The sequence below is a fragment of the Annulohypoxylon maeteangense genome (genome assembly GCF_022496945.1).
Source record: "Annulohypoxylon maeteangense strain CBS 123835 unplaced genomic scaffold GGS22scaffold_3, whole genome shotgun sequence".
In the NCBI taxonomy this organism is placed as follows: domain Eukaryota; kingdom Fungi; phylum Ascomycota; class Sordariomycetes; order Xylariales; family Hypoxylaceae; genus Annulohypoxylon; species Annulohypoxylon maeteangense.
In genome coordinates this window covers 38,398-65,381 of record NW_025953250.1, presented here as the reverse complement: position 1 = coordinate 65,381, position 26,984 = coordinate 38,398, and the positions used below count along the sequence as shown (strand labels likewise).

The following is a 26,984-nucleotide window of genomic DNA, read 5'->3' as shown; positions in this document are numbered from 1 at the left end:
ATACCTATTATCATACATCATATCACAAAGTTAACGCGCGCCATATAGAAAGGATAAGGCATATTACTTTTAGGTAGGTACATTGTGGACGGGTTAATAAGCCACACTTCTAACCCCACATAATTCCGGTTATCCTTCTTACGACATCAACGTCGAATCTACTCCGATTACACCAGACACCCCAACAGGGACTTTTACAGACTATCCACTTCGCCATCTCTTTCTTAGTATCCTGTCCCAAGATTTCTTCAGGTTTGGTGATCTGCTCGGAACCGGCTCTCCCACGATTGGCTCTAGACGCTCTTCTTGTCCTCTCACTCTTGAGCTTTTCTGGCCGCTTTCGTGAAGCGAAGAATTCGGTTGCGGTCTAGGTGATGCTCTGAATGGAATCCAAGTCCTGCTCTTGTTCTCCGCCGACGGCCTACAGGAACCGCGACTCTCGCGACTTTGTAACCCCGGTGGGGGAGTGCTTATCGATACGCTGATTTTAGGTCCCTGGGGAAGGTCTAAGTGGGTTGCTGTTGTCGATGGAGGGGTTCTCCTCGGACCCAAGAAGAAGCGTAGGATCCCGTTTGTCGTCATTGGCGAGGGCGTCTCGCGCCAATCGTCTTGTGCGAAATCCCTACGAGCGGTTGTTGTTCCTGGCGTAGAGCTTGTCCCAGTCGTGCTCGGGCGAGCTTGGGATGAGGACATACTCTTTCGATGGCCTATATGGAGCTTGTATTCCAATGTCTTGGAATCTCGATCTGGCTGTGAGAGATAAGCATAGTTCGTAGTCTTCGGTGTTCCTTGGTAGATTTCTTTCTTTTGACATCTACTTGCGTGGCGAATTCTAACGTCCTTCCATGTGTTTTGAGGCTTCCTCAAAGCTGCTAGGTCGTCATCTTCTTCGTCCTCGTCTAGCGCTGAAGACGGCTCAATAAACCCGGGTGTGATGTCTTGGTGTCTCTTGAAGTCACGTATGCTTCTCTGTTTATTGATATTCCACCATTTTCTCCGCCGGCTTTTAATCAGAGTGCCCGATTCCGTCGACGCCTGAGGTGGAGATACCGAAGTCGTCTCGGAAGCATTCGTATCGGAAGCATTTCCCCGATTCTTATTCAACCCCAATATGTTTCGCAGTGTAATTCCATGTTGGGGCGAGGAGTCTCCTTTATTCCGAGACTCCGGCGTGAAATTTGAACCATTTCTCTTCCGGGGTGTAAGACCATGTGTTCTATCCCGAAAGAGACTTGGAGTCGACTTGACTCTCTTAGATTTTGGCGGACGGTCAGTAGTTTGTGCTAAGCTGTCCCTCCGCACCGTTGCTTGTTCCATACGTCTAGAAGATATTCTCGGTCGGATGTTGTTCTCCACGGCTATCGCAACTGTCTCACCGACTCCGGTATCGTAAGGGTGTGTGCTCTTTCCAGGCCTAGCATTTGTGAACGTGAATTTGTGACTCTCAGGACTTTCGGACAAGGTCGACGTGCTAAACCGTTTTCGCTTCCGCGACTCGATGAGTTCTGCGTGGTGGTCAATGTTGTCTTGCTAAGACTCAATCTTCATGTTTATCCAATGGAGGGGAACAGAGATTGCCTCGAGTGCCTTGACCCGCCGCGATATAGTCTGGCTCCCCAGTACATCCTCGTCAAGAATTTGAGATTCATATAAGGTTTGCTGCGTAGGCCATCGATGCCTGTAATCAACTATAGCTTTCTCTTTCTTCCTTGACCGCTTGCCCATCCTACCTAAGTATATGTCCTGTCTAAAGATTCAGGGTGCACCTAGTAGGTATGAAAGTGAATCCTTTGGATGGAAATAGCAATGGCCTCTATAAGACGTTAAATACAAATGATCATAACCATACTGAATGCGTACCTATTTCAGTACCTATTTCATTCAACGATACATATGTAGATAATCGTTCAGTGTACCTACATGGTACCAAGGTACGGATCTCGAATGTAGACGGGGAATTTGGATCCCAGCTCCCAGATCATAAATACCTATGTAGGGCCTAGGTAGGTACCTGTTTCCTACTCCTCATAGATTGTGGTATTTACGAGGATGTTGAACCTTCCCGTTGGTACGGTACCTAGTACCTACAATTAGTGTTCATAAATCAGAAAAGGGATACATCAGGCGTGAGTTTGACGGAAACGTGATAAATTTCCGGCTATTCATTCCCCAAGCATATCTACGGACATAATCTTAAATCATACAAGTAGATCGATAGTATAATATATACTAATGAGGTACTCGGCGATTGTCTCTATGCCTACCTAGTAAGTAGGTACCTATTTATGTATCTACAGTCTATAATCAAAATAGGCTATGCACTGTAGCACACCAAGACTACCTAGCTAGAGTTGCCGCTAAACTAATCTGATGAGGTGCAATCACCCCTGATGGTTGTATCTATATACCTATAACTTGGAACCATACTTGATAATACGCCTTCTTTGAATAGCTTAAACACATAAATGTCATCTCTATTCAAAGACCATAGTTCCTTCATTATATCATGCTAATTCGGCTCGGTTATAACCTGTCCCGGCAGCAGGCGTATTCGGGACCTCGTAAACGGGGGGCGCTTCAGTCATGGGTAATTCGAATTTTGGTTGTCCCGTAACATCATATTGCGTCGGAGTATAAGGAGAATGTGTTCCTGAACCAGGAAGCTCCTGAGGCCCAGAAGGCGCAGGTGGTTGCGATACAGACGCAGAGGCGCCTCGTTGATACTTCTTTATAAAGAATATACCGAGGATTATCAAGGCAATGACGGCAACGCCGCCGACAACACCCCCAACAATGGCGCCCACAGGCGTTCCCGAGCTACTATTTGACGAGGAGCTAGTATTTGTGGAAGGCGAGCTGTCGGCTATCGATGTCGAGGACTCGGCAGTTGGATCACTTGTCGCGGGGGAAGATGAAGTGGAAGGCGAAGTCGTAGCACCTTCTGTTAAAGATGCGCTTGAACCGTTTGTTGTCGCAGAGGCAGTAGTATCAATCAGGCTTAGAGGCGTAGCAAGCATGTCAAAAACTCGAGTATTGCTTTGAGTATCGCAATCCCACGCAGTAACCGTTGAACCACTCGTCTTGAGTAGCAAGTCAGCATTTAATTTCTCTTAGCAGGTACTTCTTATAATCTCACAAGGAAGGGTCATTTCTGAAACGTTACTCAACATCTAGGGATTCAATACTCACAGAGAACAACCAGGTAATGCAGTACGGAAGGGCTGACTGGCTATAATGTGGGCATTTAATATTAATATCAAGATGCTAGATAGGGGTTTCAGGGGGGTTACAGCGTACCAACAGCGTGTTTTCGCGCTTATACCACAGTTACTTTTCGGGTTATAGTCATCACATTGGGTCCAGAAAGTAGACGAGCACGCCTTTAATCCTCCTGTACAACATCCTCTGTAGCTGCCGATATCCTCGCAAGTTGCGTCGGTGGAATAACAGGTATACGTGATCCCAGCTGCAGTGTGAGGTTAGCTGGGCTCGCAACGCTATCGCCTCCCGCGGGGAGAGGTTCTTACGGTCTAGGGATCCGAAACCACAAGTATCGTGGCCCATGTTGTAGCCATCTCGTCTCAGCAATTCCATGGACGCGTATAACTCCGGAGCCGCAGTCGGTGCGGGTTGCTGCACATCTGCAAACGCGCCATCGCTAGGTTGAGTGATAGCGGGTGGGAGAACAAATCTCGAGGCCGAAGCTGTAAGGAAGAGCTCGAGTTGAAGTACGAACGAGAACAGTGGACGTCCCATTTCGTCCCTTACCAATGTCGCAGAGTTGAAAAGGTATGCATCTGTCCGAGCGACTAAAAGGAAAGGAAAACCTGTTAAGATTGCGAGAGACGCGATCTTTCAGCTCGCGGCCAAGAAAAGATAGGCCTTTTCAGCCCTCCGAGTCGCCTCAAGCTCGCTCATCGGCCCCCTCCAACTCATTCCGCCATATTCTGGCTCAGCTGAGATTAATATAAACTGGCGTCGGGACTAGCGACGCTAATCAACTAGTAACTACCATCGAGGCACTGGGGAAAGACCCACGACGCCAAAGTAGGTAAAGTAAAGATTTGTGTTCTCCTTCATGGCCATTTTATATTAATGCCTGGCCGAGCCCTGGGCGGTCTACCTCACGACAGAGGCAAACACCGCATCCTAACCAATTTTTAAGCATGATCCGAATTCTTGTTGAATGTATACCAAGATTTCCAGTTCTTGGGGTGACAGAATGGTATAACTAGATGCCTGGCTAGAACTTAGTATCGAGTACATTTAGCTCATCATATTTGGTTCTAGCAGGGGGTGATCAGTAAACCCGTAGTACAGATGTAGCTAGAGAATACCTAGGTACAGGGCAAGCATGCTGGCTGCCCCCTATGATTGCCCACGTGAATAAATCGTAGGCGGATCAAACGGAGATAGGTCAATCGTATAGAGAACCTACCTAATAATAGTTAGATAATTTTTGATCCGGCCAGACAGTGAGTTGATTAGGTTCGTGGTAGGCGGAACAAATCATTTTATAAATACCAGGCACTACCTAGGCATGGGAAAGAATAATGAAGCTTTAGAAAGGATTATGAAATTGAATGTTTTAGTTCTAAAGTTGGTGTCAAGATCGGCATAGTATCAATCAATTATGTAGGAAAGCATAAATAATACCCTATGCATTCAATGAGTTGGAGGGGTAAGTTAGATACCGGGTATGTACCTCCAGGCTGCGAACCACTTATCGTTCTTATCAGAGACAATCCATTAAAATTTTTGATGCGACGACCCAACCCCACCTTGAAAGCTATCAATTTCAAAACAAATAAATCTTTTTTTTTTTTTTCGCTTTTTTTCTCATTACATAGACTAAGCAAATTTTCACATCGTCCAAAGTCGCAAATACGATAGAAATAAACAATCGAGGATAACATCGTTGACCTTAGGTCTTCGATTAAATCCGGTAGAGGTTTTACTTTCGTTAAGTTACCTCATATTTACCTACCTAGTAGCTTATGCTAGATACCTTCGTTAACGCTCACATTCATCCAAGTGATCAGCCTCGACGCTGATCGACATCACCTTTTGCCATGGATCAACAACGACTTGTCGAGTTGCTTCAGGCATCCCAGATACGTATGTTTCAAGTCCTTCCATTTATTCATACCCATCAAGTTTTGAAATATCTTGTACGAAATAAACACGCAATTATGAAAGGGGAGTTATGTACTGACAACGCATCATCTTATAGCCGACACACAAAAAGTTAAGGCGGCAACGGCAGAGTTGCGCAAAAACTTCTATCCCCACCCTGATGCCTTACTCGGCCTCCTTCATGTCATCGTGTCCCATCCCGAGGCAACTGTTCGCATGCTTGCTGCTGTCCAAGCTCTTCGACTTGTTGAGAAGCACTGGGTGAATATTTCAGACGATCAGAAACCTTCGGTTCGCAATGAGCTTCTCCAAGCAATCGTTCGAGAGCAGAATGCGAAGTGCCGTCACGGCCAGTCTCGTGTCATCGCTGCTATCGCCACCTTAGACTTTAGCGATGGGCAGTGGACTGATCTGCTCCCTGCTGTCATGCAACTTACTAACTCTGACGATGTCACTCACCGTGAGGTTGGCTCATATATCATCTTCAGCCTCGTTGAAGCAAACCCCGCTTACTTCGAGGATCACTTGTCAACTTTATTTGAACTCTTCGCTAAGACCATTCGAGATCCCCAGAGTCGCGACGTTAGAATCAACACCATGCAATCCATCAGCGCGACGTTGATGTTAATCGACTCTGATGAGGATGAGCAATCTCTTAACACCATCCAAGAGTTTACCCCCCTCATGGTCGATGTTCTTAAGGATGCCGTTGAGAGTGGGGATGATGAGAAGGTGCAACAATGCTTCGAAGTTTTCCAAACATTTTTGGCATATGATAGCGCCTTGCTCACCCGTTACTTTAAGGACCTGGTACAGTTCATGCTTGATCTAGCTACAAACACGGCAGCAGAAGATGATGTGCGTTCACAAGCCTTAGCTTTCCTCGCACATTGTGTTAGGTACCGCCGTCTAAAGATCCAAGCGATCCCTGACATGGGCGCGCAGCTCATGAAGAAGTCGTTGATGATCCTGTCTGAGTTGTCTGACGACGACGACGACGAAGAGGATAACACACCGGCCAGAAGGGCTTTAGCTGTCATAGACCAGCTTGCCTCAGACTTACCACCGCGTTTAGTCATCGTACCTTTATTAGATGAATTTAAAAACTACGCTACTTCGCCGAATCCCGGGCAGCGCAAGGCCTGCGTACTAGCTCTTGGCACATGTGGTGAAGGTGCCCCAGACTTCGTCTCGACTCAGATATCATCAATCATGCCGCTGGTCCTAAATCTCCTCAAAGACCCAGAACAGAGCGTTCGTCATTCTGCTCTCTTAGGTCTTATCCACCTAGGCGAAGACTTAGCCGATAGCATGTCGGCCTATCACGATGAAATCATGACCGCATTGGTTATGAATTTGGATGCGGCCAGCGGCAACGAGTCTGACGAGAAGAATGCCGAGATAATCCGCTCCGTCTGTGGTGCCATCGAGTCCTTGGCCGAGGGCTTGGGCTCCGAGGTCATGGCTAAGTACAGAGAGAGTATGATTCATCGAATCGGAATTTTCATATCTCATCCGGATCCTAAAGTGAAGTCTTCGGCTGCCGGCGCGCTCGGTGCTATCGCCGCCTCCATCAAGAGTGCGTTTATCCCGTACCTCAAACAGACTATGGAGGCCCTGTCGTCGTACATTATAGCCGAGAGTGGCGAAGAAGAGTTAGCGTTGAGAAGCTCCGTATGCGATGCTATGGGTCGCATGGCCGTCGGAGTCGGCGCTCAAGAATTCAGCCCCTACGTGATGCCGCTACTAGTAGCTAGCGAAAAAGCCCTCCATCTTGGCAATCCCCGCCTCCGCGAGACCACCTTTATACTGTGGAGTCAGCTAGCTACGGTTTATGAAGGAGATCTCGGTGACTCTCTTGCTGGAATCTTCCAGGGCCTGTTCGACTGCCTCGAGCAAGAGGAAGAAGACGAACCTGAAGGCCTGGATGGCCTCATAGACGAGGCCACGAAGAAGGGTAAGGCAAAGGCCTCTGAAGACGCGGAAGAGGAATATGTCGACATCATGGATGACGATGACGACGACGACGATGAGTGGGACGACTTAGTTGGAGTCTCTGCCCAAGCGTTCGAGAAGGAAATTGCCTTGGAGGTTCTCGGTGACGTTATCTACGCTGCCAAGGACAAGAGTGCGCCTTATATCGAAAAGACACTTGAACTCGTAGCTCCATTTGTCGAGCATAGCTACGAGGGGTGTCGAAAGACCGCCATTGGCACCTTGTGGCGGTCGTATGCTTGTGTTTGGGAAGTCATGGAGTCCCAGGCTGGTGTTAAGTGGAAAGCGGGTTTACCCCTTACGTTCGAGCTATCTCCCCACATTGCCAAGCTAGGTGAAATCGTCTCTACCGCCACCATTCACGTATGGGCGGAGGAAGCCGATCGGTATGTCCATTTTCTTTTCTTTTACTCATATCCTTACCCAATTTTAATGATGACTACTATACGTTATACCCAGCTCACTCAGACGCTATATGCGGTTGCTGAGAACACGTAATTGAACTAAATCTGATTTTCACTATTCTTGCCTACTATGTTAACGATGTATCGTAAATAGAATGGATACTAAATTTTGATTAGGGATGTCATAACGGACATTAACCGAAGCGTCGCCTCTACGTTGAAGACCTGCGGGCCGGCGATACTTGGACAGAAGGACTTCCTAGTCCAAGTTACCACCATTCTTAGGCTGATCATTAACCGGCAACACCCTTGCCAGTTGGATGCCGGCGAGGAGGACGAGCAGGACGGGACCCAAGGAAGCTCCGAGTGGGATTGGCTCGTCGTAGACACAGCATTGGACGTCTTGATCGGCCTCGCCTGCGCCCTCGGTCATTCGTTTGCGCAGATCTGGGAGGCCTTTGAGAAGCTCATCGTTAAACTTCTCAGTTCTAACGAAGCTATAGAGCGATCGACTGCTGTCGGTGTCGTGGCTGAGTGCATCTCCTATATGGGCATGGTGGTGACCCCCCACACGTCAACTCTACTACGCCCGCTGCTGCACCGTCTTTCGGACGAGGATAAAGAGACCAAATCAAATGCCGCATATGCAATCGGGCAGCTTGTGTGCCACTCGGACGACGCCAAAACATATCTCCCGGCGTATAATGAGATTCTAAGTAAACTAGAGCCGTTATTACAGATCACGGATGCCCGACTACAGGACAACGCGGCCGGATGCGTATGCCGCATGATAATAGCCCATCCCGACAAGGTTCCGATTGCAGATGTGCTTCCTGTCATCGTCGACTTGCTTCCTCTGAAGGAGGACTTCGAGGAGAACAAGCCGATCTACGAATGCATCCACAAACTCTGTAAGTTCTACATGACTACGCGCACCCAGTTCATCCGTCTTGAATATTTTTCGGTGTTCTCGTGCTAATATCGTGTCTTTAGATTCGATGGAAAATCCCACGGTGCGTGAGCTTACTCCTAAGATTTTGAATATCTTCCGGGGTCTCCTCGAGGCAGATGACGAGCAGCTCGACCCTTATACGAAACAGCTGGTTCTAGATATGATATCTACTCTTTCCGTGTAGGTTAATAGATTTGATATGGTTGTTCAAGGGTGCCTAGGGAAAAAAAAGGACATTACGGCAGATGGGTATGATTAGATGAGTCGTATGAGTCCATGAAGAATAGGAGGCATGGTGGTCATCGGATTTGTATATAAATGATTCCCCCCGATAGTTGATTCCCAAACGTCCCATAGCGGGACTATTACCCTTATCCTCTGCTTGCCGAATATTCTGGCGACAGGCCATAGTGCATGATACCTAATGTTACAAAAAAGGCGTTATTAGTATTTCAAATAGAAGTGAAAGTCTCGTACCTAAGTATTTAAGTGAAAGCAAACAGAAGTAATAGTAGTAAAAGCTCATTCAACATCGACGATATTTAATGCTGTTAAGATTTTTCTACATGCATAGGGTAGGTACTAGGTAGGTAGCTTTGGGCTGATATATGGATGTCTTCCGGAACCCTTTATTTCCGAAGAATAGTAATTGAACCCCTACTAAATTATCGCCACTAGACCTCCCGTCACTAGATTGTTCATGAAGTTTAATCGTTGATGCTACCTAGGTAGATAATATTAAAAGTCGGAGACTAATTTGTCGTCGGTGCTCCTGAGTTGAGTAGGTAGGTTATCTGCTAGTTTCTCATCTTCGAGGTTCTAAATCCTGCCTGCTCTGCATCGAGACCAGCCATGTCTCATTCCAAGAACCACCACTGAGTCAGGGTATGTGATACTACGACTAGACACCTTGCAGATCAGTCTCTTTATGGTGTTCTGTCACCTGTGATCCCACCCTCGGACTATCCGCAGACCAATGAGACTTCACTGCATATGTGGCTAGGTAGGTACTTATGGCATGGTGGCTTTTTTTCGTTGAAGGAGCGCGTGCGCGAGACGATGAGAAGACAAGGTCTCACCAATTCCGACAAAACCCAATGAGCACCATAGATATTACTTAAATCAGTGTTAGTGGTATCAATTTCGCCGTATTCTGCTGTATACCTATTCACGCGTGAGCTCTTTCCGTTGTAGATGTCTCGTTCTTATTTCTCCTGTCTCTCGGGATGTCTTACGAGTATGTAGGTAGGCAGTTACATATAGCGATGAAACGCGTGGTAGGAGGAACTAGGCTTGGAGCGTGGTCAGGACAATGGAGATCTGGCAAGTCGCTTGTGATATGTACCAAGTATGTAATATTATTTACCTGACTACCATCTAGCAACCGAGATTTGGTCGACCAGCCCAAGCGAGACCAGAGTGAAAAAGTCGTGGGCGGCGATTTATGTACGTACCCAAGGTAAGTAACAACCACCATATGTTCTATCGGTTTATTTACAGTCTTCGATGAAATACCTAGGTCGGTGTTATAGAAATGTCACATCTTGTAGAATTAACTAAAATGAACTCAAGAATACCTAAGTGCCTACCTAAGTAGCCTCAAAGAATCACCCACGATAGGACTCCTAATCAACGTGGAGTTCTATAGCGATATTGGTTCCGAGGAGGTTGGTCCAACTCGAATTCGTCTAGTCTTGGGCGAATAGATAAACAATATCAGCCCATCAGCTAACCGGTAGCCAGCCAACGTCTCGTAAGGTTGTCTCGTACCACAATACTACGACCTATCATCCTGGCTTGCTGAGTTAAGTCGGGGAGGTCTAGTCGTGCATTTTGCAGGCGCAATGCAACAATTCCCCCTGCGTGCTGCGTTGATTTTTCTTTGGTTCTTGTTATTTACAATGCAAGTGAGTCTTTTTGACAGGAGCTCTATCCAATAGGTAATTAGGACGGTCCTACGATTACTAGGTAGGCAGTTCATATTACGCCCATTTGTATTGTACGAGCATCGCTGGCCAATAATCTATTATATGGAGGGTTGGGTGAGGTTGCATTTTGGCACATATGAGCGTTCGGAAGCGTCCAGGTTATTATCTCCATAATAATAAACAGTGAAAGAACACACTGTCCAAGGTTTCTACTCTCTATCCTCTGTAGGTACCTTTACTGCTGTATCTACTGCCTTACCCCGGACTGCGGGATGAATCCCCCACTCGTAATTAACACTGTGTTTTTTATCTGTACCTACATAGTATTTTATGTACCTATTTTAAACGGGAAATTTACAAGCAACTTACTTCGCGGTAAGTCGGTGAGGTCGGTTGTCGGTTGGAGTAGACCGGAATATTATCTTCGTGACATTAATACAGGCTGTTATTATTTCGCCGAGTACTGAAAATCAATACACAAATACCAACGTCGATACCATTGTTAGTTGTCCTGACCATCCTGTTTGTAGGATGCGTATAACACGATAAACAAGGAGTAGGATTTGAAACGAAACAATGAGAGATACCAACAAAGATGCAGTCTTTAAGCATCCTTCAAACTCGAGCACTTCTCAGCTTCCCGTCTTCTCAGCAACCCCTGTCCCTTAGCTCACTCGCCCCTGTTTCCCCACCAATACATCACGCCTATGCCGGTGGGTCGCTAGGTAAGGAACGTCATCTCCGATCTGGGTTGCCGTCGTTCGATTGCCGCCGCGGACGGGAAATAGTGATTGGCGCCTGGGATACTGGTTTGCGGGTGGAAGCTTGATTCCAATCCTAGAGAAATGTCAAGTGAGGAGATACGCACTGACCTAGGTAGACGGACTAGGTAGGTCGTTATCTTTTGTCTTTCCCTGACCCGACTCTGTAGATTGTATGTGCATACTACAGTAGATTCTATTATCAAAATACATGTTTCAGATAGAAAGAAAGACTAGCCGTCGTCTAGGATATCTGTAGGACGGATAGGACGGCTACATTTACTCTAGTTGCATCTAAATAGCTTTTTAAGGTCAAAGCAGGAGACGAACCAGAGAACTCTGTACCTGAAAAGGGAACACTACGAAGCTACTGCAACATTGCTGCACGCGTCCGGTAATTCCAGCTTGCGTGCCCCACTTAGTAGCTGGTTCTGAAAGGTGTCACAGCGCGAGGGTACAGCAGTCAGGCGTAGGCTCATGGCAGTAGTCGTGATGGTGTCACATTCGATTCCACAGCACGCTTATAATCTCAAACAAGATGTAGCCACGCTGAAAATAGTGACGCCTGGTTGAAGTGGATTTATGCAACCAAATGACACCCATCTCACTAGGTAGGTGTTTATAATGAGGGGAGTATTGCTCACGGTTGCTTATATTATCCGGTGACATAATTATACCTAGGTATCGTAGGTACGATCTTGACTGGAGAGATACCTAATAGGTACTCAGCACCGAGCCCTTGTAATTTTGTTGCTTCGGCAAAGAAGATCGAAAGGATCAACACTGACCAGCCCGCCAGCTGCATAGATACATACATACCTACCCCAATAGACTCGGTGGAGAGTGCAGAAAAGATAACAGAGCAGAGCACATGCATACACACATACACTTACACATCAGTTACCTGATGATCCTGATCGATATGAAAGTATCCGGCCTCCTCGGCAGCCCTGAATACGTGTACTTGAAATGCTAAAGCAGATAAAAGCGAGGATCGACCGAGCTAACTGACACTTGATGGAAAAACAGGGAAAGTAGCAAAAGCTGTAAAAGCGACCAGCATCTCAAAGGAAATGATTATCAACTTATCAACACGCAAGAAATACCACAGCCAGCACGGCCTAGACCGAGAAGAATTTTTTTGTCAAAGAAAACACCAACTTCAAACATCTAGCCAATTCAGGCAAAACGTGTCGGGTCCAATCATAGATTATGGCATAAAGGTAGCGCCGGTCCTGTCTTAGAAAATAATTATGATACTCGTAATCGAAGGGATACATGAGACGAATAGGTAGGTGTGACAAAGTAGACCTACCTATAGCTACTGTAGGTACCTACCTAGGTATGTATTTACTTATATCACCTACCTTAATATACCTATGCCAAAACTGGTTAGGTGCTTTACTCGCTCTCCCTTGGAAAGGAGTGATATCTGAGCTGTGACCTAAATGTCAACGGCCAGAGAGTGCTTCCGAGTCTCCAAATTAAGTCATAATCATAAGTGTATTTTCAATAATACTACCAAAGACAGTAAGGAGATCGGCTGGCAGCAACCGCGCATTACGTGTAGGGGAGGGTACAAAAAGCCGATCCTCAACGCCTACCTCATCCTGGTTGGAGGAAGTATGATGAGTGAACCGGGGTGACTCCTGCGTACATCTAGTACGTACACCAAGTACATCTGCGGGCTGTTTTGTTTTGGCTCTGCATTAATAAGGTGTGAGTGGGAGACAATGGAACTTCGGATATGCAGCGTGGTAGAGATACCTTAGTCGATGGGTGCGTATGTGAAGGCACGTAAGGCACAGATCAGCGAATCAAGGCTCGGCATACGCATCCTAGGAATCCAAGCTTTGATGAACAGCAACGCAGTCATATAAATCTAGAAGAGAGGTCGCCTTCCCCCTCCCTCCGGTCTTTTTCCCTCTTTCCCTTTTCTTCCCATCCCTTTATTATTTTACACCAGTCTCGTAAGAAGAGTAGGGTGAAGAGGCAAGAGGCGAAAAGTGAGACATTGGAGGCAAAAGTCACTCGCTATTCAAACCGTCTGTACAATATCCAACCTTTTCTCCGAAACCACTGTCGACGTACGGACAGTGCCGATCGCTTAAACCATAAAACAACCTATATCGACAATATGCGATACACACTCGCTCTCGTCTCCGCCCTCCTAGGCGTCGCCACTGCGGCCCCTCAGGGTGTCACGGACAAGCTGACACCTACCGGTGCCGCGCCGGCTGGCTGTACTGGTAGTTTCGACGGCAACTTCGAGATCACCGTCGCCGAAGTCACCGAGAAGCGAAGCATCTCTCAACCGAAGGTAAAGGCACGAAGTTCCGCGACAGGAGCTGACTCTTCCGACTAAGATTCGGGGCACGGAATAGATGGCTAACCCTCGTCGCAGAAGCGTGCTGAGTGTGGTAACGACGGCATTCTCGTATCGACATTGAAGGATGGTAGCATCTTTGACGCCAAGGACCGAACCGGTTATATCGCGTCTAATTACCAGTTCCAATTCGATGCTCCCGCCCAAGCAGGCGCTCTGTACACTAGTGGATTTTCACTCTGCGACAACAACATCCTCGCACTCGGCAGCAACCAGACATTCTACCGATGTCTATCTGGTGATTTCTACAACCTGTACGACCGTAACTGGGCCGCTCAGTGCTCGCCTGTCTCGATCATCGCTGTACCGTGCGGCACGGACGACTCGGCCTCGCAGATTCCCGATGGTCAGGTTGTCGGTACCAGCGTCGTTCAAACTACAATCGTCACCGCTTTACCCGACGGCCAACCGCAAGTCGTCACTACGACGGTCCCCGTTCCCATCTGCCAGATCAGCGATGGTCAGGTTCAACAAGGAAGTACACCGTGCGCCTCGATTACGGCTAGCGCGACCAGCACGTATGTGCCCGTGAGCGAGTACACAGATGGCCAGATTCAAGTAACTCCTCCCGGAAGCGCACCGGCTCCATCGGCCACACCGACTGCTGGTTCGTCCGCACCTTCTGCGCCCTCTGCGCCCGCTCCGTCAGTATCGTCGGGCTCGGCACCTGCACCGAGCAGCAGCGCGGTTGTATCCAGCGCCAGTGCTAGTGCCAGCGCCAGCGCCTCGGCAAGCCCATCTTCGGCAAGCCCCAGTTCGCCAGCAGTGACTTCAGCGCCGCCTCAGAGCGGATCTTCGCGCGTCTCAGTAGGGTCAGTCGGTGCTCTGGTTATCACAGCTATGGTGGCCTTTTTCTACCTGTAAATATAGTTCATCGTCCCCCATTGCTAGGTTCATCATGGAAGACAGGAAAGTAATATGTTGATATTGACGGATAATGGATTGGGAAGGGGAACTAATGCTGGCACGACGAGATGGAATTAATGTGTGAAATGGCTCTGCAATGGAAATGGAAATGAGGAACAACTTGATAATAGGTACCGAAAGCATAGCAGGAGTTGGGAAATAATGCAAAAACTCCAGTTTATACATACATCAATAGCCAAGACTATGTGTTTACCTACCTAGGTAGGTGCCTAGTCTCTTCTATTTTAGAAGCCCCTTATGAACTTCTTGGAACTGGTAGTTGTTAAACTTAAGTGATCTAATTACTACTCTTATGTGTTTGTTATTAAGGTTCACTAGGTCTAGCCTAAATCAAAAGGTTCGATGCTGCCTAGGGTCGGTATCTAGGTACATAGAACCCCCGTCCCGGCACCTATACCCCACTAACCAAGATGACGCGATGCCTACCTGGGTACAGTTAACACCTTAATCTTGGTTAATTCTACTACATGGGAACCTCTCCACACTTACTTCCTTTGCTATCTTCAAGTTTATTCTGTCATTCTTCTACACCTAACCAACCCCATCAGTCGCCATGTCTGAATATTGGAAGTCGACCCCCAAATACTGGTGCAAGCATTGCAGCATCTACGTGCGCGACACCAAATTCGAGCGACAGAACCACGAGGCCACCGGAAAACATCAAGGCGCCCTGAAGCGTTTCCTACGAGATTTACACCGCAATCATGAACAAGGCCAACGGGAAAAGGAGCGCGCTAAACGCGAAGTCGAAAGATTAACTGGTATTGTTAGTTCTGCATCTACCGATAACGTCGCAAGCACCAGCAAAGCCTCTGTCGGTGGCGACGCATCAGCTCCGTCACAACCACCGCCTTCCAGTTCTCAGCGCCAAAAACAATGGGAGCAGCTTGCAGAGATGGGCATTGATATCCCCACCGAGTTGAGAGGTGATATGGCCATGGCTAGCGAATGGACAGTAACAAATACGAGGATTATCAAAGACGCGTTGAACTCGGAGCTAGATACTAAACCAGGCAACGTCGATGCTGTCGCGTCTGGTGTGCGAAAGCGACCGAAGCTTGAGGAGGATGAAGAGGAGGAAGAGAATGCGATAAAGGGCCTATTCAAGAAACCTCGGAAATGGGGTCGCGATACGAAACACGCTCCCGAGACCGACACCGAATTAGATGCGCTCCTCAACGGACCCCTTACGACGATGCTTAAGCCAGAAGAGAAATCGGAAAATGTATCTAAGAACGAGGATCTACCGAATATTAAGAAGGAAGATCATTCGACTTCTCTAGGCATTAAAAAGGAGATAGATGAGGACACAACTCTATTGGATATTAAGCCAAAAGATGTTGGGCGTGTTGAAGGAGTTTCGATTAAGCAAGAAGAAAACACAGCGGCTGAGGCTCCAGCTATCGTCTTCAAAAAGCGGAAACCCAAAAATATTAGACAAAGATAGTATGTTGGATGATGGGCGCCATTCTATTAAACTGTCCCTTGTCTCAATAGACACGACGGCGTATTCGCAGCTTTACGTATCATCAACCAACACCCTATTCTTATACCCTCATCGAAGTGGTATGGTCTAATATATGTGTTGTCATCGGCGTCTACGACGGAGAATTCCAAGTCTATATTCCGCTATCCCTCTAGTCGACGGGATCGGTGGACGATGGTGCTGACGTGAGCTCCATAGAGCGCATCGAATACACCGGTGGCTCTCTAGTATTTCCTCAATTTGCTCACCACCATCAACTTGTTCTCTAAGTTATAAAGAGCTTCTAGGCCAAAATATTTTGCGGTTGTCGAGCTAAAGCAATTTCGCGCCACGATACATCAATAGTCAAATCCAGTACGACTAGAAGCAGATCGAGTTCCAGCTACCGATGAATTGTTCGGAATCCAATGTTCTTGTACATTCAAGGTACACTCGATATCCAACCGGATTCCTCAATCTTCCGCCTCTGCCTCGTCTATTTAGCTAATTAGCTAGATTCAACGCCACATGCATACGCCTCAATCACATATCTACGAATAAGTCATCAAACTAGTCATCTGCTATCATTCGGTGTAGCAAAGGACCTCGAGGATGTGTTCACTAAGGAATAGCCCGTAAGAATTCCTGGTAACCCTAAAACGATAGTGATAATAACCAACCAAATTTAAAGGTGGCAATTAAAATTCCTAAGCCATTTCCATCGAAGGGATGTTATCTATCATTGCCTAGGAGCTAGAACAATCGTCCCTAGTCAGAATCAAAGGTCATGTCAGACTAGAACATGACGTAGCTAGATAAGCCAAGGACAAGGCTCATGAATACCTCTCTATACCTGTGTAAGAAATGTATTGATGGTAGTTGGTGGGTATAGATCTCTCGGTGAACGATAGAAATGCCACCGGGAATGCCGAGATTGCTGCAGCATATACTGCGTTCCGGGCCGCGTACGCTTATCTAGGTATTACAAACTCATTGTGTGCTCTCCATGCAGTACCCGAAGTCACCAATCTAGTGAATCAAACCGAATCTTATCGTATTTACCTACTAGGTAGGTAGGTACCTAGTAGGTATATATCTCTGAAGGAGAATATTGCACCTGGATCTCCAGCATTGGAAAACTTCGAGCCTTAAACTCGGTTTCTTCGATTAGGTTTCACTCGCTACCATATCTACTAAGTACCTGTATGTGTGAACTTCTCTATATTCGGGATTTATCTCCTACTATTTGGGGTGCAGCTTTGACGTGGAGTTGATTTGGTTCGTACAAGATACCTACCTACTTAACATGCATTGCATGGGATCTCGAATACTTAGATGTGAGATTCATAGAATCCATTTGCCGGGATCAACGAATACTGAAATGCAAAAACCTATCTTCATTCTCAGCCGCACCGGACTATAATTTCGGGGTCATCAGTGGCTAGAAGCCTCTGTGAGAATTTAGAATATTCTCTACTTGGCATTTGAGTCAACAGTTGCTGGGAAGATCCTATTGGAAGATGAGGGGCGGAGCTCGTCGTAGACAGCTTAGGGCGACGCTATATATTTGCCTATCGTCAGCAAGGGCTGATATGTCACTATGCCGGTCTTACACTTGTAATCTATAGGACGGGTTGCGAAGCTTCTCCGCTCGGGTGAAATGCTGCGTAATTCTTATAGGGGACACAGACACGGCAGAACAGTTGTCATGAAACGTTGGTCAAGGACATGTTCTGCTTTTTATATTTCTTTTCGGGTATTTGGTCTCCTATAACAAACGACATTCACATTTATCCTTACTAGCATACCACCTCAGCCTACCTACTTACGTATTCTCCCCGCCGCGTTCACAAATAATTCTAGTTTCCTGAGATTATACAGCCCAGGCTCCTTGTGGGGTCAACCTAGGTTCTGAATTTACGTCGAATGAGCTTCGTTGATCATACTTACAGGTATCTACCTAGGTATGTCATTGCGCTTCTAAGGCTTGACTATGATACCTGCGTGGTAAATAGTTATCTGTCTAGCTACTTGATAGAAGTTTCATATATTTCACCGTTCTCACGAAAACACAGATCTTGACATGGCTGATACCAGCGATTCGACTAGTCAACCCATCATCCAGCCTCAACATAGTCAACGATCGGTTGCGAGGAGGCTAGCCTCATCCTCAACATCGACCACCCACCGTAGAATTGGTAGTGACGGCGTTTCTCTTAGTTCAAGATCTCAGATCGATAACTCATCCGTATCCACTCGCCCTGTCTCTCTATTATCCGAATCGCAACAATGGCTTCCAATCATGGGCGCGACTGGGCCGACCAGCTCTCCAATGCCGACTCCGGCAGCGGACTGGCTCGACGAGGGTTGTCCCGGCTCTCAACCATTCACATCGCCAAACCTTACTCCAGAGTTCTCGTCCCAATCCTATCTGAAGGCAGATAGCTTTCAAGGTTTGCCAGCTCCGCCGTCGAAAGGTCCACGGCCCAAGCCAGCTCCGATGCAGTTCGAAGACGTTCCTGTGGACTATTATTCGCCTCCTGGATCCTCCCATACTACGTTCACTCCTCATGGCCGATCTCAGCATAGCCGCACGAGTTCTCGGTCACACCTCCTGAATACGCCTACCTCAACGGCGTGGAGGAGTCCGCGAACGCCGCCGCCTTACTCCACAGTGGTCCCACAGGCTAGGAAATGGTGGCATTGGCGGCCGGTATGGTCCATGTACCTGACATTCCTCTTCGGCATAGCCTGTGCAGTTGGCCACCATATATTTTATAAGACGCTAAACGGAAAGCCGGCTGATGCTCAAATCACGATGCTTCGGTACGGCACGATCCTGTCTTTCGCATCCAAAGCCGGCCTAGTAGCAGCCATAGTCATTGCCTTCAAACAGCGCATATGGACCACGGTAAGGAACAAGTTCCTCAGCGTAGCGGCTTTAGATTCCCTATTTGCCGCGACAGAGGATATGTCGGCATTATTCAACACCGAGGTCTATCAGCGGGCCAAGATCGCCATGGTCTTGGCGATATTCGTCTGGCTGACGCCTATCATGATTATACTGACTAGCAATACCTTAACAGTAAGGCTGGTTCTACGGGCAGACAACACGACATGCCCTGGCATCCGAACCCTAAACTTTACGCGGGACGAACTCGAGGTGACTTGGCACTCTCTGTCGACGTTAGTATTATCTAACAAGTTTATAGGAATGGAGAACTCCTACCAGGATCGAAGGCTTATATGGGAAATCTTTGTCGCTGTGGAACACGACGAGCTTGGATACTGCTTCGTCGGACTGGTTCGACTACTATACCGGTTCAAGCAACCCCTTGATTCGTGTAGCAACCCAGGCGGCTTTTATGGGACAACCAATCGGGAGAACGGGCGCTGATATCGACATCTGCGGTTCTGGGTGGAACTGTTCCTTCACAATTAATTTTACGGCACCTGCGTACGAGTGTTCCGAACTAGCGAGCGGCGTCGGTTCTGATGTAAAGTCGCTCGGTAAGCAGATCCCACCGGACGGCTTCGATACTAAACTGCTAGTTCCCGAAGGTAACTATAGCTACTATGCCTTTACGGGCGGCGGTGACTATGCCACCCCACAGATGAATATGACCATGCCCGGCGGCATTCCAACTATTCAGCCTCCATTTCCAGAAACCTTGGGCGCGTTTCGTACGGAACCGGCCATCTGGGTCGGATACTCAGTAATCTCTAATCCAAACGAGGCAATACCTCTCAATAGCTCATATCCGGGCTGGAACGAATCATTTATCCCTAAAATCCTCGGATGCGAGCATTATGAGGCCCATTATACTGTCCTATTCAATCTGATTGGCGGTCGGCAGTTCACGAACGTAACGAAACGTACGTTGTTGCGTCGTGTTATGGAGTAAGTGAATATCTTCGAATAGGAGCGCTTCGCCGCTTAATAAGATTATCTAAACGTGACTCGATTGGGTCGGGTTCAAACACCCAGCGTCCGAATCACGGTGCAAATTCACCCCAAGCAGATGGAGCAACACTGATAGGCGCTAGCACAACCTGGATCCAAGGCGAAGATGCGAACGACGGCACGAATGACAACACCACAGCGCTCCCGAAGAGCGGTTACGTCTACCCGAAAGATGTTCGCCACTATAGACGGGTGGCGGCGTACCACGCGATGGGCACGCAACTGCGGAGCTTTCTAGAGGGAACGATCGACTCACACCAAGTCAATACCCCGATAGAGAACACGAAGGCGGAGCAAACAACGCTGGTGAACCAGACGCAAGACATCTTTCCATCGACGAATCTCCTGAAGTTGATACCGGCGCTGTACGAGGACATGATACTGTCGATGCTTTCCGACCAACAGTTCGTGAGCGTCGTGTGGGCGGCCAAGCCAGACGAGAGCTCCGGGGCAGCCGCGGGAAACGAGTCGACGAGATATCCATGCACGAGGTCTCGGCTGGAGAACGTATACGACTATCACGAGCGAGACCTGTGGATTGTTTACAGCCTCGCGATCTTATTAGCCATGGTAGGGATGGTGCTAGGCACACTAGCGATATTGGAAAATGAGTGGGTGCTGCGCAGCACCCGATTTTCGAGCATCGTGGCGGCGACGCGTGGGCCGGCGCTAGAGAAGCTGGGGTGGATCGGAGACGATGATAGGGGTGACTTGCCGCGGGATGTTAAAAATCTCAAGGTAGGTTACGGGATCGTCCATCGAGCAAGCGGGCTCGGCGTTTTACAGGAGCATACGGGATACAACGAAAGAGTAGTATGGGACGGCGGGGACGTGCGTTACGGCTTCGGATTGGAAGGCGACGTCCGGCAACCAAGGAGCCAGACGAGGAGGGAGGATAGCTAATCCCAACAAAGGTAAACCGTAATACGTACTGGTATCTAATGCATACCTATCTGCAGGACTGGGGGACTTCGAGCGGGATTCCAAGCGGGAGTTCTTGAGGTTATTCGCATATTAGTAGTACTTACCTAGTAGTTAATCCGTTTTATCCATTAACTTTGTAATTCTTCTTAATTAACGTAAGCAAATTTATCTCAGGTGGCCTCAGACTAGTTACCGCGCTGTGGCTTATTTGTGGCTTAAGGGTGGCTCGAGCTTTTGTATAAATGGGGCTGGAAACTCGAACGCGCGGTTGACTAGTTTGAGGCTTGCTTGCGCAAAAATACGCATGGTTCATTAAGTTCTTATAGTAATAATAATATTAGTATTTTTAAAAGCTTTAAAATTATAATAAAAACACTTCGATATAACTTTAAAAATATATTTTAAACGTAAAATTTAATTTAATTATTTTTTATAGTTAATTTTTTAATTTTTAAAATTTATTTTTTTTAAATATAAAAACGTTTTAAAAAAAAAATCGAGTTATATATTATTAAATAAATTATTTTATATTTTTATATATATATTTTATATAATTTTATTAATTCGCGTTATACGCCGCGTTATTTTATTAAAATAAAAAATATTATTATTAAAATTAATATAATATAATTTATATTTAAGTTTTAAAATATTTATAAATCGTTACGTAATTAATTTAATTACGAATAAATTATTTTATTATTATTATTAAATAAATAAAAAAATCGGAAAAATTTTAACTTAATTATATTTTAAATTACGTGTTATAAAAAATATAAAATAAAAATAAAAAGTTTTAATTAATCGAAAAAAAAGTATAATAAAAAAATATAATAATTTTTATAACGTACGTAAATTAAAATTATTTAAAATAAAAATAAATTATAAATTAAAAATTTTTTTTATATTAAATTAATTTTTTTTATTAAATATATATTAAATAAATATTATTTAATTTTTATTTAATAAATATTTAAGTTTTAAAAATATATATTAATTATTTTATTTTAAGTAATTTTAATTTACGTACGTTATAAAAATTATTATATTTTCCCGTTATATTTTTTTTTCGATTAATTAAAACTTTTTATTTTTATTTTATACTTTTTATAATACGTAATTTAAAATATAATTAAATTAAAACTTTTCCGATTTTTTTATTTATTTAATAATAATAATAAAATAATTTATTCGTAATTAAATTAATTACGTAACGATTTATAAATATTTTAAAACTTAAATATAAATCGTATTATATTAATTTTAATAATAATATTTTTTATTTTAATAAAATAATATAACGTATAACGCGAATTAATAAAATTATATAAAATATATATATAAAAATATAAAATAATTTATTTAATAACATGTAACTTAATTTTTTTTTAAAACGTTTTCGTATTTAAAAAAAATAAATTTTAAAAGTTAAAAAATTAATTACGAAAAATAATTAAATTAAATTTTATATTTAAAATATATTTTTAAAATTATATCGAAATATTTTTATTATAATTTTAAAGTTTTTAAAAATATTAATATTATTATTATTATAAAAATTTAATAAATTATACGTATTTTTACGTAAATAAACTTTAAATTAATTAACCGCGCGTTCGAATTTTTAATTTTATTTATATAAAAATTCGAATTATTTTTAAATTATAAATAAATTATAACGCGGTAATTAATTTAAAACCATTTAAAATAATAATTATCGTATTATTATTAACGTTATTTTTATTTAATATTTTAATTAAATTAATTAAATTTTTTTTATTAATAATTATTTTATAATTTATTTTAAAATTATATAAAATACGTATTTTATATTAAAATATTTATATAATATATTATTTTTATAAAATATATATTATTAAATATAATTTATTAAAATCGAAATATTTATATTTCGAATATAATTAATTATTTAATTTTATTATATATTTTAAATAATTTTAATTATAATTAATAATATATTAATTATTAATTTTTTTTTATTTAAATTAAATTTTTTATAAATATTAATTTTTATAATATATATAATATTATTAATTATACGTTTTTAATTTATTATAAATTCGTTTAATATATTAATAAAATTAATAATAAAATTTAATTTAATTTAATTTCGATTAAAATTTTTATTATATTTATTTTTTTATTATTATTATTATAAAAAATAATTTAATATATTTTAATATTTAATTTTGAGAAACCCTGGCCGCGCAGTATGGGTACATCGTCGGATCCGCGCAGTAGCGCTAATTCGAAAGAGGTATAGCTTGAGGGTACTTCTGTCGCCATACAAACTGATATACGGGAAGATGTATCTTTTCGCACAATGTATCTTTTTGGAACACCTAAGTCTCCGACCAGTTTCAATCAATTGTTGCTCCTTCAATACGACGTCAAAAGCTTGATAATTACAATCAATTGAAAGCTCTTAATCGAAACTACAATCAGGTAAGTTTGCATCTCTTCAATCCCTAGTGACGTCACAAAAAGTCAGTTTGAACCTGGAGGCGCTACAAGACTCCGACCGGAGACCTTGGAATTTTATCCCTCTGCCCGAATCTTTTCAATCCCAAATAGCTCTTCAAGCCTGATAGATACAAACCTGCAACCTGATTCATTCGAAAGCGCTTTGTAAGAGCTATTGAATGATTGTAATTATAGTAAATTTGAAGCGTTGGTGAAGGAGAAATAATTGATCAAAGTGGATTGAAGGGAGTTGGGGCGTTCTGGGTACCTTTCGAATGCGCTAGCGCGGATTTTAGCGTTACTGCGCGGATCAGCCGATGTACCCATACTGCGCGGCCAGGGTTTCTCTTAATTTTTATATATATTTATTATTTATTAAAAATTTTTAATTATTTTTATATTATTTAATTATATTTTTATTATAAATAAATATTATAATTATTATTTACGAATTTATTTTATTTTAAATATTAAAAATATTAATAAATTATATTATAATTATTATTTTAATAAAATAAATTTTTAAATTATTAATTTATTTTATTATTTAAATAATTATCGCGTTTATTAATATATATTCGTTAATTAAATTAAATTAAATCGTTAATTTTAAAAAATTCGAATTTTAATATTATCGTTATTAATTTATATTAATAAATCGTAAAAATATTTTATTAATATTAAATTTATTAAAATAATTTTAATTAATAAATTATTTTTTAATATATATAATATTATTTTTTTTTTCGAAATTATTTAATAATTATATTTAATTTATAAATTATTTAATTAAAATATAATTAATAATTTTTTTTAAACGAAATTTATAATAATTATTTAATTAAAATATATTAAATTATTATAATAATTAAAAAAATCGTTATTATATTTAATATATTTAAAAATTTAACTTTTAATTAATTAATTAACGTTTTAATTTAATTATTAAATTTAATTTATTATTATTAAAAAATAATTAACGTTAATAAAATTAAATTAATTACGAAAAATTATATTAATATTTTAATTTTTATTATTAAAAATTTTATAAATTTTAATAATTATTTAAAAATATTAAAATTTTATATAAATACGTATAAAATTATAAAATTCATTTATAAATTTTTAATCGAAAATTTTAAACTTTTTTATTATTAAACGGTTTTTTACGTTTTTTATAATTTATAATTATTAATAAAAAATATATTAAACTTAATAAATAATTTTTAATTTTTATAATTATTTTTTTATTATTTTTACGATTTTTTTTAATTTTTATTTTATATAATTAAAAATTTTAAAAACGTATTTATAATAACGTTTTATTTATATATATTATTTTTAAAACCGTAAAATTATAATATTTTTTTTTTTAAATTAAATAATAAAAAATTTATTAAAAATATAAAAATTTAATTTTATTAATTATTATTAAATAAAATATTTAATATTATTATATTAAATTAATTTTAAAAATAAAATAAACGTTATAATATTAATATATTTAAATTAACGTATAATAAAAAAAATTTATTTTAAAAAAATTTATAAATAATTATAATAAATTAATTATTATATTAAATTAAATTATTAATAATTAAAATTTTTAATATAATTTTAAAATTTTTTTTAATATTATATATTTTATATATAAAATTATCGTTATATTTAAATTTAATTAATTATATATAAATTAAATAATTAATCGTTAAAATTAAATTTCAAATAAATAAATTTTATTAAAAAAAAACTTAATATAATTTAATTACGTTAATTTTATTATATTATAAATTATTTTACGAAAAAAAAAATTAATTAAATTTTAATAATAAATTAAATAATTTAATTTTTTAATTATAAAATTTTAAATATTTTTTTTTTTAAATTTATAAAAATATTATTATTTAATTTAAAAAGAGCAATGCTAGCCGCGCAGTATGGGGTTCGGCTAAGTTCCCGCGCAGTAGCGCTAAAATAGCGCGTTCGAAAGAGTACCTTTTTGCCCATACAAACTGCCATACAACGCCTTGTACCCTTAAAATAAGCTTTTCGCGCTATTTCTCCTTAGCTCAATTGAACTTGTACACTTTCCGAAAAGTCCACACCTCACTTTTCTCTTGTATCAACCTATCTTCAACGTCCTTTTCTCAATTCAGTTTTCAATTGAAACTTTCGAAACTGATTTCATCGAAAGCTGTTGGACCAGTCTATCTGCAGGTCAAGTCTTCAATCAATTGAAGACGAGTTTGACTTGAAAAGCTGGATCGAAAATGGTGTCTACTTCTAGGTTCTGGCTGTTGATCCTATTGCCCTCAGTGCGATCAGACTTAGATTCAACGATGCAACACCCCCTTTTGATCCGATCGAGATGCAACCGGGTTCATTCAATTCGTCTTTTCGATGCGACTACGGCAATTGTAATTATTAAGGATTTGAACCTGGATTGATCGAGAAACAATTGATTCAAAGTTAGGTTGGGGAAAAAAGTTACAAGTGCCAGAATAAGGTTCGAGACTAAAACAGGTACATGTTTTCCCATATAAATCAGTATGGGACAAAATGTACACCGTTCTTCGGCATTTCTTTTATCCGATACTGCGCGGGAAATTAGCCGAACCCCATACTGCGCGGCTAGCATTGCTCTTTAAAAAATATTCGTTATTTAATTAAATATATATAATTTAATTAAATTTTAATTAATTTCGAAATTAATATAATAAATTCGTTTTTTATTTAATAATTTATTAAAATTTTCGAAAATTAATTAAATTTTAATATTAAATAAAAAATACGAGATTTTTTTTAATTAAATTAATTATTAAATTATATTTAATAATTAATAATTTAATTTTTTTTAAACGATTTTTTTCGGCATTAAATTTTATTTATAATAATAATTATAATAAATTAAACGTTAAAATAATTAATAAATTAATATTTATATATATAAATTATTAAATTATCGAATAATTAAGTTATAAAAATTAAAATATAATTATTAAAAAAAATAAAAAATAATTAAAAAATTAAATTTTTAATCGTATAATAAATAATAATAAAAAAATTTAAAATAAAATTTTTAAATTTATATAATTAAAAAAATAAAACTTAAAAAATATTTTATAAATATAAAAATTACATTTAATTTTAAATATATAAAATATTTTAATTAAATATTAATAAATATTTTTAATTTCGAAAAATACGTGTTTTATTTAAAACACTTTATTATATATTAATAATATTATAAAATACGATATAGTATTTTTAAATGTGCAACCTTAATTTACTTACTTATGTATAAGCAGTATACATTAACATAAAAGTTTATGTGTAAAGATGGATGGATGGATGGATATCCTCCTCGTACATAGTAGCTCCTGCGGTCCCCCGACTGCCCACCTAATACCTACCTAGGTACCTAGTAGATATTCTAACAGAATAGACAGAATAGACAGAATAGGGAAAGTCGGTGTGTGTCTTCCCCTCTTAGATGGAATAGGACGGCTAGCCACATTGTGGCGCCAGCCAAAGCCCAAAATGACATAATTACCGCATTACTGAAGCAGCGAGCATACTTCGTACATACCGGGCACATAAAATAAATGGTCCGAACGGACAGACGGGTCATACAACCTTGAAAATTCTCCAAAATTTC

At 41.1% G+C, this 26,984-nt stretch overlaps 5 protein-coding genes across 5 annotated transcripts; 4 read left to right on the top strand and 1 right to left on the bottom strand.

Annotated features, from left to right (window-relative positions):
- Positions 1–155: 155 nt before the first annotated feature.
- Positions 156–3,756, bottom strand: GGS22DRAFT_197695 (uncharacterized protein; the record flags this gene model as incomplete). Its single annotated transcript, XM_047966020.1, has 5 exons — positions 156–1,505; positions 2,531–3,080; positions 3,190–3,229; positions 3,298–3,466; positions 3,528–3,756. 5 exons carry the CDS (start codon positions 3,754–3,756, stop codon positions 202–204), a joined length of 2,292 nt encoding a protein of 763 aa, XP_047821534.1. The 3' UTR covers positions 156–201.
- Positions 3,757–4,814: 1,058 nt separating this feature from the next.
- Positions 4,815–8,924, top strand: GGS22DRAFT_154054 (importin beta-4 subunit-like protein). The gene is made up of 4 exons (XM_047959965.1): positions 4,815–5,118; positions 5,234–7,517; positions 7,713–8,446; positions 8,529–8,924. The coding sequence occupies exons 1-4, from the start codon at positions 5,073–5,075 to the stop codon at positions 8,669–8,671; spliced, it is 3,207 nt and encodes a 1,068-aa protein (XP_047821533.1). The 5' UTR covers positions 4,815–5,072; the 3' UTR covers positions 8,672–8,924.
- A 4,195-nt stretch (positions 8,925–13,119) lies between these two features.
- GGS22DRAFT_154052 (uncharacterized protein) lies at positions 13,120–14,747 on the top strand. Its single transcript, XM_047959964.1, has 2 exons — positions 13,120–13,496; positions 13,581–14,747. Exons 1-2 carry the CDS (start codon positions 13,314–13,316, stop codon positions 14,424–14,426), a joined length of 1,029 nt encoding a protein of 342 aa, XP_047821532.1. The 5' UTR covers positions 13,120–13,313; the 3' UTR covers positions 14,427–14,747.
- Positions 14,748–14,991: 244 nt separating this feature from the next.
- GGS22DRAFT_88069 (uncharacterized protein) lies at positions 14,992–16,617 on the top strand. Its single transcript, XM_047968325.1, has one exon. It carries the CDS (start codon positions 15,043–15,045, stop codon positions 15,934–15,936), a length of 894 nt encoding a protein of 297 aa, XP_047821531.1. The 5' UTR covers positions 14,992–15,042; the 3' UTR covers positions 15,937–16,617.
- A 1,420-nt stretch (positions 16,618–18,037) lies between these two features.
- GGS22DRAFT_177944 (uncharacterized protein) lies at positions 18,038–20,821 on the top strand (the record flags this gene model as incomplete). Its single annotated transcript, XM_047963546.1, has 3 exons — positions 18,038–19,117; positions 19,167–19,855; positions 20,002–20,821. The coding sequence occupies 3 exons, from the start codon at positions 18,038–18,040 to the stop codon at positions 20,819–20,821; spliced, it is 2,589 nt and encodes an 862-aa protein (XP_047821530.1).
- Between the last annotated feature and the right edge of the window lie 6,163 nt (positions 20,822–26,984).

Bases quoted from the DNA above. Each gene is read 5' to 3' on its own strand.
- GGS22DRAFT_154054 (XM_047959965.1), top strand. From the start codon at position 5,073: ATGGATCAACAACGACTTGTCGAGTTGCTTCAGGCATCCCAGATAC. The intron at 7,518-7,712 runs GTATGTCCATTT...AATTTTGATTAG, and splicing joins TGGGCGGAGGAAGCCGATCG to GGATGTCATAACGGACATTA. The intron at 8,447-8,528 runs GTAAGTTCTACA...TCGTGTCTTTAG, and splicing joins CGAATGCATCCACAAACTCT to ATTCGATGGAAAATCCCACG.
- GGS22DRAFT_154052 (XM_047959964.1), top strand. From the start codon at position 13,314: ATGCGATACACACTCGCTCTCGTCTCCGCCCTCCTAGGCGTCGCCACT. The intron at 13,497-13,580 runs GTAAAGGCACGA...CCCTCGTCGCAG, and splicing joins GAAGCATCTCTCAACCGAAG to AAGCGTGCTGAGTGTGGTAA.
- GGS22DRAFT_88069 (XM_047968325.1), top strand. From the start codon at position 15,043: ATGTCTGAATATTGGAAGTCGACCCCCAAATACTGGTGCAAGCATTGC.